The following is a 12,603-nucleotide window of genomic DNA, read 5'->3' as shown; positions in this document are numbered from 1 at the left end:
CTGGCACATGTAAAGCAAGGATTTGGTATCCACTAAGCTACCGTGCCAGCCCCAGAGCACCGTCTTGGGATGCTGTGAAGGAGGGGAACGCTGGGGGTGCAGGTGGTTTGTAAGCTGTGTGCACCTGAAAGTATGGACAGTACCTTGTACTGTGTGCAACATTGACTACCACCCAGAGGGAGTCAGGACATGTTGAATGAATGAACAAATGAGCCAAACAAGTTTTGACGAGCATATTGTATGTCCCGCAACCTGGCAGAGCTTTTCATAATTTACTCCCAATAACCCTTGCCAGACAGGTATATGACCCCTTCAGTGATGAGCTGGGAAAGCTGAGGAGGCTGACAAAGGGGAGGGGCCGTGCCGAAATTAAACCCGGCCCCTTACGATTCCAGAAGTCATTCACAGGAAGGAGTAGATTCAAACTTCACCCAGGTATGCATTCATCCATCTGTCAGGGATTTAGTAAGCATCTATTGCGCGGCCCAATGACCATAGTCCAACCACCGCTGTAGAAGCCATGCAACAGGGGAAGGGCTGTCTAGATCAGCCGGGCGGCTGGACTACGGTGTCTGGAAGGGCGGGGTTTCTGGCCCCGCACCTCCAGGGGATGTCTCTGCCTTTTGCTTAATCAGTTATGCCTTCATCCAGGGAGTAAAGCTAGATCGGGGCCGGAGCGCGGTGTAGGACACAAATACTGCAAATATTGGCCGAAAGGGAGCGCCCTTCCACAGCCATAAACTTGACCTGGACACCCTTTCCGCGCCGACCAGCCATGGGCGCGCAAGCGCCAAGCAGTCCAGGAGCCACTTAATCCTGTTCGGGGAGGCGGGAGGAGGGGTAATTTGCGAGGAGGGGGCGTGGCTCAGAGCAAGACGCAAACAGGAGGTGTGACTTAACCAAATCACATCTAGCCTATTTGTTTCAGCGGCTGAAGGCGTGGCCTAAGGGCTCCATTCTCGGAATCAGGCCGAGCCGAATCTAGTTTTCTCTCTGCCTAAGAGGCGTGGCTTAGGGCGGGCCCTCGAATGGCGCTCATCGATTGGCTGCCTCACTCAGGGGGTGTGACCCGATGAACCGTCCATCCCCTCTGCGGTCACTTCCTGTGGAGTTTCCCCAGCCCGAAGAGGAGGGGGAAGAGGACGAGAGGGAGGAGGGCGGTCGTCCGGGGTTAGGTTGAGGGGGGGTGTCGGTCCGTTCAGGGCGGGGGATGACTCACGGCCCATCCCATCTTTCCGACGCCGCCCGCCCGCGCAGAACCGGCTCCATGGCTTAGCAGAGGAGGCGGTGGCAAGCAGGGGGGAGGGAGACTTTTATTTTGTTAGGGGGACCGGGCCGAGGCCCGACCAGCCTGGCAGGGCTCGCCCGGGGCCGGGCGTCATGTCTCATGCAGCCGAGCCAGCTCGGGACGGCGTAGAGGCCAGCGCGGAGGGCCCTCGAGCAGTATTCGTCCTATTGGAGGAGCGCAGGCCAGCCGAATCGGCCCAGCTGCTCAGGTGCGGGGCCGTCTGGGGCCGGGAGTGCAGACTGGGGTCTGATCTCGGGGCAGCGGGAACTTGAGACTAGGATTGGAGGCGCTTGGCCTAGCGTTTGAGGACGTTGGGGCACCCGTCTTGGGCCGGCATGTGCGGGAGGCACCTAACGAATCCGGCAGTGGCCTGCGGGGGAACCAGGCTTAAGGGAGTCAGGGGAGAGCAAATTTGCTGATTTGCGGGGGCTCTTGACTAGAGTCTGGAGGATCTGATTCAGGAGTGTGCAGAACCTGCTAAACTTGAGGGACTGCAAGTTTGATTAGAAACTGAATTTGGCGTCTTTGCGCTGGGCATCAGGGAAGTAAATGGGGGGGGTGGGGAGCACTGCCAGATGAGGCACTGATCGATTTTAAGGAAATCCTGGATTTTTTTTCCCCTTCAATATTGGAAGAGGGGTCCTTGGGCGTATGGAGGTGCTGTCTTAGGAGCTTGGTGACTTGCAGTGACTACTAGCTGTGTTTGGCAGGAACATGAATCGGTTTTGGGGTGTCACTGATTTTGTGTGCGTGTGTGTATGTATGAGCAAGACTCAGAACAGTCACAGTCGTCTTACCTCTGCCTGCCCACTCAACCCACTGGGACAGTGGGAAAGTCCTCTTCTCACACTGCTGAGGGCTTTGAATGGGTAGGGGCAGCTGGACACACAGAGGGCATGGGGAAGACGTTATTTCTCAGCCCAAGGAAGGCCTTAGAGCTGATGGTGGAGCCTGGAGGAGGGTCTTGGGGCTGCTAGCACTCCCTCTAGACTCCCAGGCACCCCTACCCACGCAGCCCTGTTCCTTTGACCTCGCCCTGCCTGTGCATCCCTCCTGCCCGATGATCTTGAATCCTTCCCTAGAAGTGGGGCGAGTGCCTACAGCGGGGTGGGGGGGGGAAATGACGGAGGGGGGGCATGTCTGGGTGCGCCTTCTCATCCTTACTTCCTCAACTGAGAGAGCTTCTGGGGGTTGGGTTCCAGTTCTTCCTGCCCTCACCCCTGCCCATCTCTTCCAACTTGGGTGCAGTGCTTGTGTGAGCCCAGGAGGGGGTTTTGCCCCCTTTTCTGCCTGCTCCCTCTCCCCCTGGATTGTGCTGAGCTCAGCGACACCCGGAGCTTCCTCTTCCTGGACTGACTTCCTGGGTGGTTTTAGGGCCCCATCTGCGAGTGAGGAGAGGAAAGAAGACAGATCCTTGGGGAATGGAGACAATACTTGGCAAGGGAAGGCACTCCCAATTATAGAGATTCCAAACCTTGGGCTGAATTCACAGGTGCACATTCAGCCATGTGCCTGGTAGTGGCGTTCTCCCCTACCCCCCAGCATGCCAGGGTCCTCTCGCTTATTCAGCTGGGCTCCTTTGAACTCTTTCAGAACACCCTAGATCACAGCAGCGGGCAGACTTGAAAGGGAGGGTGTATAAGGCTTTTTACTTTGTGTGCCAGAGAGTGTTGGGGGGGGGGGGGGCGCAGGGAAGAGGCTGTGTTTTGATCTCTCAAAAAGAAAAAAAAAAGCAACAAAACAAATCCAGGTGAGGTCTGGGCCAGCTCTGGCTCCTGCAGTCAAAGAAAGAAGGCTCTATAAAGCAGATCATCCACTCAGATCTCGCTCGTGCAAATCCAGAGTGTGGAAGTCTTTGATATTTCTGTTTTTATATCTGGCTGTGTGTTGGCATCCCATAAACTCTGGCTGGGGCTGGGGGCAGGGGGGAAACTCACTTGAGAAATGGTAGAATCTTCATTGTAAAGTAAATCCCAGACCCCAGGTCCCTCTTGTGATGCATTCAGTTTTGTGTTAAAATGGACTGTTGTGCTATGGGATGCCCCGACCTGGGTAATGTGTGTGTGTGTGTGTGTGTGTGTGTGTGTGTACGCGCGTGCGCGTGTATATGTGCATCTTGGGCTCACATTCACTGTCAGGAAAACGGTGGAGGGAGTGGGGGCCGGGAGGACTTCCCGAATGCTTAGTCAGGAATCCTTGTGTAAAGTGAGTTTGGCTGTCTTGACTTTTTCTCTTCCAGACCAGGTAACTTACAAGTGACTGTTAAGAGATAGAAAGTCGGGAGTTGAGAGAGGAAGAGGGGGCTGGAGAGGGGAACCAGCAGGAAGCTGGAATGCTTGGTGGTGGCACCCTGCAGTAGGACCAAACTTGTAGGCAACTCTACTGGAGGAGGGGAGGGGAATTAGGTCTTGGTGCAAACACTGACCGTCACCCCTGCCCCCAACCCCAGCCTGAATTCTTTGTTGCCAGAATCGGGAATTGTCGCTGACATCGAATTAGAAAACATCCTCGATCCTGATAGCTTCTACGAACTCAAGAGCCAGCCCCTCCCCCTGCGTTCCAGGTACGACTCCTCCCCATCTCCCAGGCCTTTTCCCCTCTGTGCCAGCCTGACCCTTTCTCCCAGTAGCCTGTATTTTGCAGATGGCAATGTGAAGGGGGCCCAGAAAGAGCCTGCCCCACAGGACAGCAGGTGTCCAAGCTAGATAGTCCACCCAGACCACCCTACCCGTCCCCAGGCCCCCATCCATCAGCCTTATGTGCATACTCATTAAGACACAAATATTCCTACAGTCTTCATCCCCTCCCCCATCCTCGGAGGATGTGGCCTGCTTCAGGTCACCCTTTGGTGGACAGAGCCACAGCCTTGGCCCCTGCCCAATCCACTCCTACTTTCTAACAACCCACCACCCTTAGCCCAAGGCGAACCCCAACAGGTCTTTCTCTCTCCCCCTCCCTTTCTTCCTCTCCCCCCCCCCATCGGTAATCTAAATGTGCTGAGTCATCGGCCTGGGCTCTAAGAGAGAGGAGGGGACCTGGAAAAGGGGGCCGGAAGAGAGGATTGTGAAATGTCTGAGATTTTCAAGACTGCCTGGCTCCTGCGACCAGAGAGGCTCAGCCTACAGAGGAAGTTGAGCCTAAGGCTGCTACTCTGAGCCTGGTGTCACTCCCCACCCCCTCCCCTCTACTCCACACCCCTCAACCAGGAGCTCACAGAGCATGTCCAGCCCCAAGATGGGCTTTGGAACCCTAGGCATTCACATTCCACTCTGGCGCCTCAGTGCCACTGCTGCATAGCTTTACATGGTCCAGGGTCCTCTTGCAGAACCCAGCAGTGGCCCCACCACTTGATACACAAACAGGCTCTCATACAGGTTCCGCCACAAAGGACCAAGGGCTGAACCTTTCCTCCCCCTCCCTGCCGCACTGGACTGTGCCCTCTGACTGCCAGGGCCGGTGTCTCCCCCATCAGACTATGACCCCTGGAACCAAGTGTGGGTCCTGTGTCTGTCCCCACCTTAGGCATTGGATGAGATTTTTAGCTTACGTGTGGCCCCATATTTCCCATTCCACAGCCTCCCAATATCACTACAGGCCACACCAGCCACCCCAGCGACACTCTCTGCATCATCTTCCGCAGGGGGCTCCAGGACCCCTGCCATGTCGTCGGCTTCCTCCTCTCGGGTCTTGCTGCGGCAGCAGCTGATGCGGGCCCAGGCACAGGAGCAGGAGAGGCGTGAGCGTCGTGAACAGGCCGCAGCAGCTCCCTTCCCCAGCCCTGCACCTGCCTCTCCTGCTATCTCTGTGGTTGGTGTCTCTGCTGGGGGCCACACCTTGGGCCGTCCACCCCCTGCTCAAGTGCCCAGGGAGGTGCTCAAGGTAAGGAGAGGGCCACAGGTGACTGCTGTGTTGTGGGTGTGGTTGGGGGGCGGGGGAAGAGGTTGTTGTGTTGGTGGTTTTTGAGAAAGATCCCTGATTCTATTTAAATGATCTCTGCTATGTGCTGTGGTTTTAGGATTGTTGAGGGGTTCTTGGGCTCCCTAGGGATGTCTTTGTGGACAGTGAAGGGGTTGGGAGGGCCCTGGGGGTCCTGGCAATATAGGATGAGCTTCCTTTGGCAGTTTCTCTGCCATTGCAGTGTCCCGGGAAAGCAGGTCTGTCAGGTGATATTGGAGATCAGGGGAGAGCCAGAGGGATGGTTCCAGAATGCTCTAGAAACCATAAGGAATCCTGGTAACAATGGTTGGATTTGGGGGGCTATATGGGAGTTCGGAGAGTTCTGAGAAAGCAGGTTAGTTTTAATATTTAATTTTCTTTTTAATATTGTTTACAAAATTGAGGGGGGTGCATACCTAAAGTGGGCCTTTGATTACTATAGGGAGGGTCAAGTATGGAGGAAGGTGGGTGGAGCAAATGTTTCCATGTTTTTGTGCCTCCTGCGGAGAAACTGTCTTACTGGTACTTTGGAGGGTTCCCATATTCTGCACCCGGTTTGTCCCCCTGATCCCAGGTGGATTAGGGTGGACAGGCTGCAGGTACAGAGACAGCTCTGAGACTGGCTTCACTTTGTCCTTCTCCCTTCTCCAACCCATTGCATCACACAGGTGCAGACCCACCTGGAGAACCCAACACGCTACCACCTGCAACAAGCGCGCCGGCAGCAGGTCAAACAGTATCTGTCTACTACACTTGGACCCAAGCTGGCTTCCCAGGCCCTCACCCCACCACCAGGGCCTGCAAGTGCCCAACCGCTACCTGCCCCCGAGGCTGCCCATGCCACCAGCGGCCCCACAGGCAGTGCTCCAAATAGCCCCATGGCGCTGCTCAGCATTGGGTCTAGCTCAGAAAAGGAGGTAAGGAGCTGCCAACTGGGTTCCCATGCTCCGCTCACCAAATCCTTCCAAGCCTGTGTCATATTTGCTTCTGTCCCCAGATCGATGAGGTCATTGATGAGATCATCAGCCTGGAGTCCAGCTACAATGATGAGATGCTCAGTTATCTGCCGGGAGGCACTGCAGGGCTACAGCTCCCCAGCACGGTAGGTCCTGCCTGGGCTGGGGGATGTGGCATCCCTTTATCACTAATCCTGCCTCTGTGGTTGCTAGAGACACGCGAGACCCTTGTCATGCATTTTGCTAAAATGAGAAGGGCAGTCCTTGTAATGAGAATGGGACCCAGCAATTCCTGGGGGCTTTGTGGCAGCCTAGCTCCTGAGGTAGATTTCGTTTTTGCTTGTAGATTTTGTTTTTGCTTTAACAGTGAATGTACTAGTCTCACTTCATGAAGAGAGTTCACCTGACAGACCAGGTAGACATGTCAGGAAAGAACTGATCATTCCAGTCTGTATTCAGACTGTGGGTTTTTTTAATGGGTATAGGTATGGGCCCTTCCTTTCTCCCTCTCCCCTCATTTTCTTGGATGTAGCCGGGTGGGTGGCTTCCTGGTCATGGAACTCCTGAAAGTTCTGCCAGAACTTCATAATGAACCTAATAATCCCCCTTGGTCTAGGGCTGGAAAGATCCAGCCTTGCAGACTGATACACAATGCAGGAAGTTCCTGGAAATTTAGGCATGGCAAGATGTTTGGACTTTGCTATACGAAGTATCCAAACCTGAGAATTTTTTTGTTTTTGTTTGTTTTGTTTTTAGCAGTTTGAATATACCAAAAGATTCAGACTATTGCTATATACCCAGATCATGTAGCGATTAAAACATAGCAGAAAGTCTCCAAAATTGGCATACATTATAACAAATGGCCAAACCTTCTAGCAACTGGATCTTCCACAGGGTGTTACAGTGAACTGTGCCAAGTAGAAGGGTTCTTGTAGAGAATGGCAAAAACATCCTAGCACAAGGAATGTACCATTGTAACGCTGTTTTCCTAGAACTTTCCAAAAACTCTTATAATTATTGTTGAAGCATACCAATTGGTTTTGCCTTCTGTTTTTTCCAACTTATCAAAGGATGGGCATGTGCATAAAAATGGTACTGGTTTGTAGAGATTTGGATTCAGCTAAAGATTGAAACCTTGTCATAGATCTGCAGACTGGATAGGGCTTTCAAGAGATGAAAACTCTTCAAGATGTGGGTCTTGGGTGTTCTTAGAGATTTAGTGTGTTGGACTAGAGCATATCCAGGATAGTTTGAAGGGGGGGGGAGGCAGAAAAACACGAAGCTGGCATAAAAGCAGGGTTAGCTGAGCAGTTGGACAAGAAATCATGAGGGAGAACAATAAACAAGAAGTCCCTGGAGTCAGGATCTTGGTACATAGCGACAGGGGCCATAGGACATAGTTGGTGTGACTTGATCATAGTGAAAGACTACAGATTAGGTTGGAACTCTGTAGAAGACAAATTTTGGGTAAAATGTTGCCATGGCAATTTACCAAGGTCTGAAAAGATTGGGTTAGAGTGCTCCAAGAATGCCAGATTGGAATGTGGTGCGGGGAGGAGCTAACAGACTGGAATGTCACATCAGAGCTCAGAGCTAGCCTTGGAGCCTGGGAGAGGAGCATCAGAGGTCACTGAGAGATTTGATGGGCTGAGATTTAAGCAGGTCTGCTGAGCTCTGCCCTCCCTGTTGTGTGTGAAGTCACCTTGAAGAAGGAAGCTTCCCTTCTTGGCTGAGTCTGCCAAGCCATGTGCCTGAGGGACCCATCCTTGACATGTGTGTGGGGTCAAGTGCCTGGTTCTGAGGAAGGGTGATGCTAGGGGTCTGTTTCAACTATTTCTCTGTCCTCCCTTCCCCCAGCTGCCCGTGTCAGGGAATCTGCTTGATGTGTACAGTAGCCAGGGTGTGGCCACGCCAGCCATCACCGTCAGCAACTCCTGCCCGGCGGAGCTGCCCAACATCAAGCGGGAGATCTCTGGTAAGTGCTGGCACGTTGGCCCCTTACCCTCAGTTGGATGCCCCCACCTTGGGGAGCCCTCTTCTGCCCCACCCCCACCCAGCTCTGGAACCAGGCCCAACTTGGTGGGGGAAATCCAGGCATCCAGAGACAGAAACCATTTTTCGTCTTTCATCTGGTTGGCTTTGACCCTGTGGTCTCTCACCTTCTTTCATCCTGGGTTTCACAAATAGCCTGGCACTGTGGCTTTATAAAGCACTGTGAGGCAGGCATAGTGAGGCAGCAGTTTCAGGGGCTGCTGGGAACACCGGCGTCTCGACTGGTGTATCCTCTCTAGGAGTGCCCGATTGGAATCCAGACTACTCCTCCCTTTGGCCCCAGCTCCTTCCTAATTCAGTTTGGAGGCAGCAGAATATGGCCCAAGGATCTGGGTTCCTGCTACCCATGTGGGAGGCCCAAATGGGGTTCCTGACTCTTGACTTCAGCCTGGCTCAGCCCTGGCTATTGCAGGTATCTGGAGAATGGACCAGTAGATGGAACATCGATCTATCTGTCTATCTCTGTCACTCTGCTTTTCAAATATATATATTTCATTTATATATGTATGAAAGTATATATTTGAAAAGAATAAAACTATATTTAAAAATCACAAGAACAAACAAAAATACATTCTAAAAAGTCATTCCCCCTGCTACTGCCCAGTACCCCTGGGTCTGTGCTGCCTTCTTCTTTGCCCTGGGCACAGAAGCCCTGACCACTCCTATTCTATTCCAGAGACCGAAGCCAAGGCTCTTTTGAAGGAACGGCAGAAGAAAGATAATCACAACCTGAGTAAGCCAGAGAGCATGCACCCTTACCTTGCCTTGCCGCACCACCTGGCCCTGCCTTCACAGGAGCCCCTCCCTGCAATAACCCTGCAGCACCCCACTTTCTATCCTTTTTCCCTCCTCTACCCCATTGACCATTCTTTTCCCATCTTCCTCCCCTTCCTCACCTGCAAAGTCGAGCGTCGTAGGCGATTCAACATTAACGACAGGATCAAGGAACTGGGCACTCTCATCCCCAAGTCCAGTGACCCGTGAGTCCGGGCTGGGGACCCCGGGCCAGCGGGAGGTGGGGTGGGATCCAGGCCCTCCTGCCCATGCAGTTTTCCTCTGGGTCTTTCTGGGCCTGAGTGGTTGTAGACCCTACTCTGTGATGGTCTGGGTGCTCTATCTGCTCGCAATTGAGCCCCTCACTGTGCTGCTCATGTAGCACTTCCTTTATTCTTTCAAGATGAATCTGTTGAGCCAGGTGTCAGAGGGACTGAAACAGACAAAAATCTATGACCTTGTGGACCAACTGTTGGAGTGGTGGCAGCCAGACAAATAAGCCCAAAGCTACATGCTCTGTTATGATTGTGGTATAGAAGAATGAAGAATAGGAGGAAGATGGGGCCATGTTGGGAAGAGTGACATTTTGGAATGAGAATAGTAATGAGGCAGGCCACAGTTGACAAGGCACATACGGGCCTAAGAAGCTGAGGTAGGGAAGCCCCATGGGGATGGGAGGGGGGCGGGGGGGGGCAGGGGAGTGTTCAAAGCGCATGGCACAGCTGGCAAAGAAGGCAGGAAATGGCAGCTATGTTCATGTCCTAGGAGTGCGGAGAAGCCAGGGTGGCCGTTGTGAGAACAATCAAAGACATGGGTTCTCAAGCATGCCAGAGAAAGGCATGTCAAAGAGGGCTTCTGGAGGTCAGGCACTGCTGAAAGATTCCAGATAGAGGGTTTTCATCTGAACATTCTGTGCCTTCAATATGCCCCCACCTCAAGTTCAAGGCCTGCACAGGGGTGATCCTTCCACCTGGTACAGTTCCCCTCCCCTCAGCAATGGAGAGAAACTCCAAATATGGGGGTGCATGTGGGCAGGGGAGCTTCAGAACATTCGCAGACAATGGCATTAAAAGATACATTTATCTTGGTGCAAAAAAAAAAAATTATAATCCACGCATAGGAAGTATCCCCAGTAACAATGTGTGTCATGATAGAACTATGCATGGATTTCAGTGATTTTTTTTTTTTTTGGTACCAAAATAATCATTACCTCTTCCATGCCATGTTCCACGAACGTTTCGGAAGTTCCCTGCCTTATGCAGGGCTTTGTGGTTCCTCCCTGCCGTCGGGCCCCACAGGGAGATGCGTTGGAACAAAGGCACCATCCTGAAGGCCTCTGTGGATTACATCCGCAAGCTGCAGAAGGAGCAACAGCGCTCCAAAGACCTGGAGAGCCGGCAGCGATCCCTGGAGCAGGCCAACCGCAGCCTGCAGCTCCGAATTCAGGTGTGCAAGGAGGAGATGGGGTTGGGGAGGGATGGAGGGCGTGTGGAAGGTAATTTTGCTCCAGGGAGAGGCAGAGGCAAGATAGGCCAGGATTTTCCTCTCACCCTACCCCATCCTGCCCTGCCTTAGTGAATCCCCAGGCTTCTCAACTCCCATGATTATGGCCATAGTTATGGTCACATAATTCCTAACATTTGTAATCATTGTAGCTGGGGTGTTTATTGTTCCTCCCCTAGACCAGGCACCTTAACAACAGCTTGAAGCCCCTTTAGTTCACTGGGTCAGTACACAACAACCCCAGGAAACAAGGACCTGTTGTACCCATTTTACAGATTGGGCTGCTGCTGAAGCTCAAGGTTCATGTCAAGTGGATGGCAGGGTCTGCACTGGAGCCTTTTATAGCCATTTACACTCCTCTGAGCCCATCTTCACCTGTACCTATCCATTCCTCTTTCGCAGGAGCTAGAACTGCAGGCCCAGATCCATGGTCTCCCCGTACCTCCTGCCCCAGGGCTGCTCTCGCTGGCCACGACTTCAGGCTCTGACAGCCTCAAGCCGGAGCAGCTGGACACTGAGGAGGAAGGCAGGCCAGGCACAGCGACGACGTTCCATCTAGGCGGGGGACCGGCCCAAAGTGGCCCTCAGCAGCAGCCCCCAGCACCGCCCTCAGATGCACTTCTGGACCTGCACTTTCCCAGTGACCACCTGGGAGACCTGGGGAACCCCTTTCGCCTGGGGCTGGAGGACATTCTAATGGAGGAGGAGGAAGGGATGGTGGGAGGACTGTCAGGGGGTGCCCTGTCCCCGCTGCGGGCTGCCTCGGACCCCCTGCTCTCCTCAGTATCCCCTGCTGTCTCCAAGGCCAGCAGCCGCCGCAGCAGCTTCAGCATGGAGGAGGAGTCCTGATCAGGTCTCATCCCTCCTCTGGGCCTCCCCCTGACCCAGGAAAGGAGGACCAGTTAGGCTGAGTCCTGTCTCCCCCCCACCCTTTCCAGGAGACTGCCCTGCCCAGGTATTCTGGGGGGGGAGGAAAGAGGAGATGTGATCAGGCTAGGAGGAGGAGTCAGATGAGGCCCCTCCCCTTCCCCAAAGGGCCAACCCTGGGCAGATTGCTGAGGGAGAGGGCAGCCCAAAGTGGTGAGAACAGGGCCTGTCCCCTCACCCCTACCACCGCTGCTGCTGTGGTACCTGCCCTTGCCCAGATGAGGGAAGAAGACAGGGGGAGGTCCTGGCTGGGTCTCCCAGGAAACAAAGGTCAGGACAGTGCTCCAGCCCTTTCTCTTGAAATGCCCGTCTAGTCCATGCTTGTGGGGGAAGAGGAGTCAAAATGAAGGAAGTCCTACTTGCAGGAGTTAGAGGGGCACAAGGGTGGGCAGGGGGTGGGGTGAAAACCCTGGCCCTTCCCCTTGAACCCTACCCTGCTCAGGCAAGGAAGAGAAGTGAGGTTGAGACTTGGTCCCTTTGCCTGGAAACTCAGTACTGGCCTTCTAGGAATGGAGGCGTTAGGCCCCTTCCATTCCCTATAGCAACAGCCCAACGCAGGCATCTCAGGTGTTGAAGAACCCCGCCTTCCCCTGTGAAGGTCACAGTGAACCGCCATGCCCTTGGCCTCTGAGCACCATCCCATCCAAACATTCCATGCTGCAGGGAGGAGTGGCACTTCCCCTGCCTTAACCCAGGACCAACCCGAGCTAACCTAGAAGGGTGCTAAGCTGCCCTTGCTCTTGAGAAAGGGGGTGGATCTTGGAATCATATGCATTGATGCTTGCAGGCCTAGTGATGGAGTGAGACTTAGGCCCCCAAGCCTTGCTTAGACTCCTACCTTCTTCAGAGGTGGAGGAGGGGGGAGTGTAGGGGCAGTGTTGGGGAGCTGATGGGGAATGTCAGGGCCTGAGGTCAGGTGTGCAGAATCAGATTCCAGGGACTGTGTCAAGGGTCACAGTGAAGGACAGGGACATTTCTGCATTATCCACCGCCCAGGACAAAGTGCCTCCCCTCCCCTGAGGCAGAGGCCTGGAGTGGATGGGGGGATTACAGAAGCATATTGTTTCCTCTCATTTTTTAATGAATTCTGTTTGGAAGTTAGGTCACCCCAGCCTGTGGTCCTCATCCTATCCTTCATTTGGAGGACTCCCCCGATTTGCGATATCA

The 12,603-nt window shown here is 53.7% G+C and overlaps 1 protein-coding gene across 2 annotated transcripts; it reads left to right on the top strand.

Annotated features, from left to right (window-relative positions):
- The first annotated feature begins 1,094 nt into the window (after nt 1-1,094).
- TFE3 (transcription factor binding to IGHM enhancer 3) lies at nt 1,095-12,182 on the top strand. 2 transcript variants are annotated; one of them, XM_040999018.1, is made up of 10 exons: nt 1,095-1,496; nt 3,738-3,851; nt 4,864-5,167; nt 5,893-6,141; nt 6,222-6,326; nt 8,038-8,155; nt 8,909-8,965; nt 9,137-9,212; nt 10,305-10,452; nt 10,912-12,182. In XM_040999018.1, the coding sequence occupies exons 1-10, from the start codon at nt 1,381-1,383 to the stop codon at nt 11,356-11,358; spliced, it is 1,734 nt and encodes a 577-aa protein (XP_040854952.1). In that variant the 5' UTR covers nt 1,095-1,380; the 3' UTR covers nt 11,359-12,182. The 2 variants fall into 2 exon arrangements, with proteins under 2 accessions (XP_040854952.1, XP_040854959.1); XM_040999025.1 differs by lacking the exon at nt 6,222-6,326 and having other exon boundaries at nt 1,179-1,496.
- Nucleotides 12,183-12,603: the final 421 nt, after the last annotated feature.

This window comes from Ochotona curzoniae, unplaced genomic scaffold (genome assembly GCF_017591425.1).
Source record: "Ochotona curzoniae isolate NIBS_2020 unplaced genomic scaffold, NIBS_Ocur_1.0 contig_1274, whole genome shotgun sequence".
Taxonomy (NCBI): Eukaryota; Metazoa; Chordata; class Mammalia; order Lagomorpha; family Ochotonidae; genus Ochotona; species Ochotona curzoniae.
Note: the sequence above shows the minus strand (reverse complement) of the source record. Positions and strands in the feature narration are given on the sequence as shown.

Excerpts from the sequence above, each read along its gene's own strand:
- TFE3 (XM_040999018.1), top strand. The coding sequence starts at position 1,381 with ATGTCTCATGCAGCCGAGCCAGCTCGGGACGGCGTAGAGGCCAGCGCG. Across the intron at positions 1,497-3,737 it reads GAATCGGCCCAGCTGCTCAG|CCTGAATTCTTTGTTGCCAG; the intron begins GTGCGGGGCCGT and ends CCCCAACCCCAG. Across the intron at positions 6,142-6,221 it reads GGTCTAGCTCAGAAAAGGAG|ATCGATGAGGTCATTGATGA; the intron begins GTAAGGAGCTGC and ends TTCTGTCCCCAG.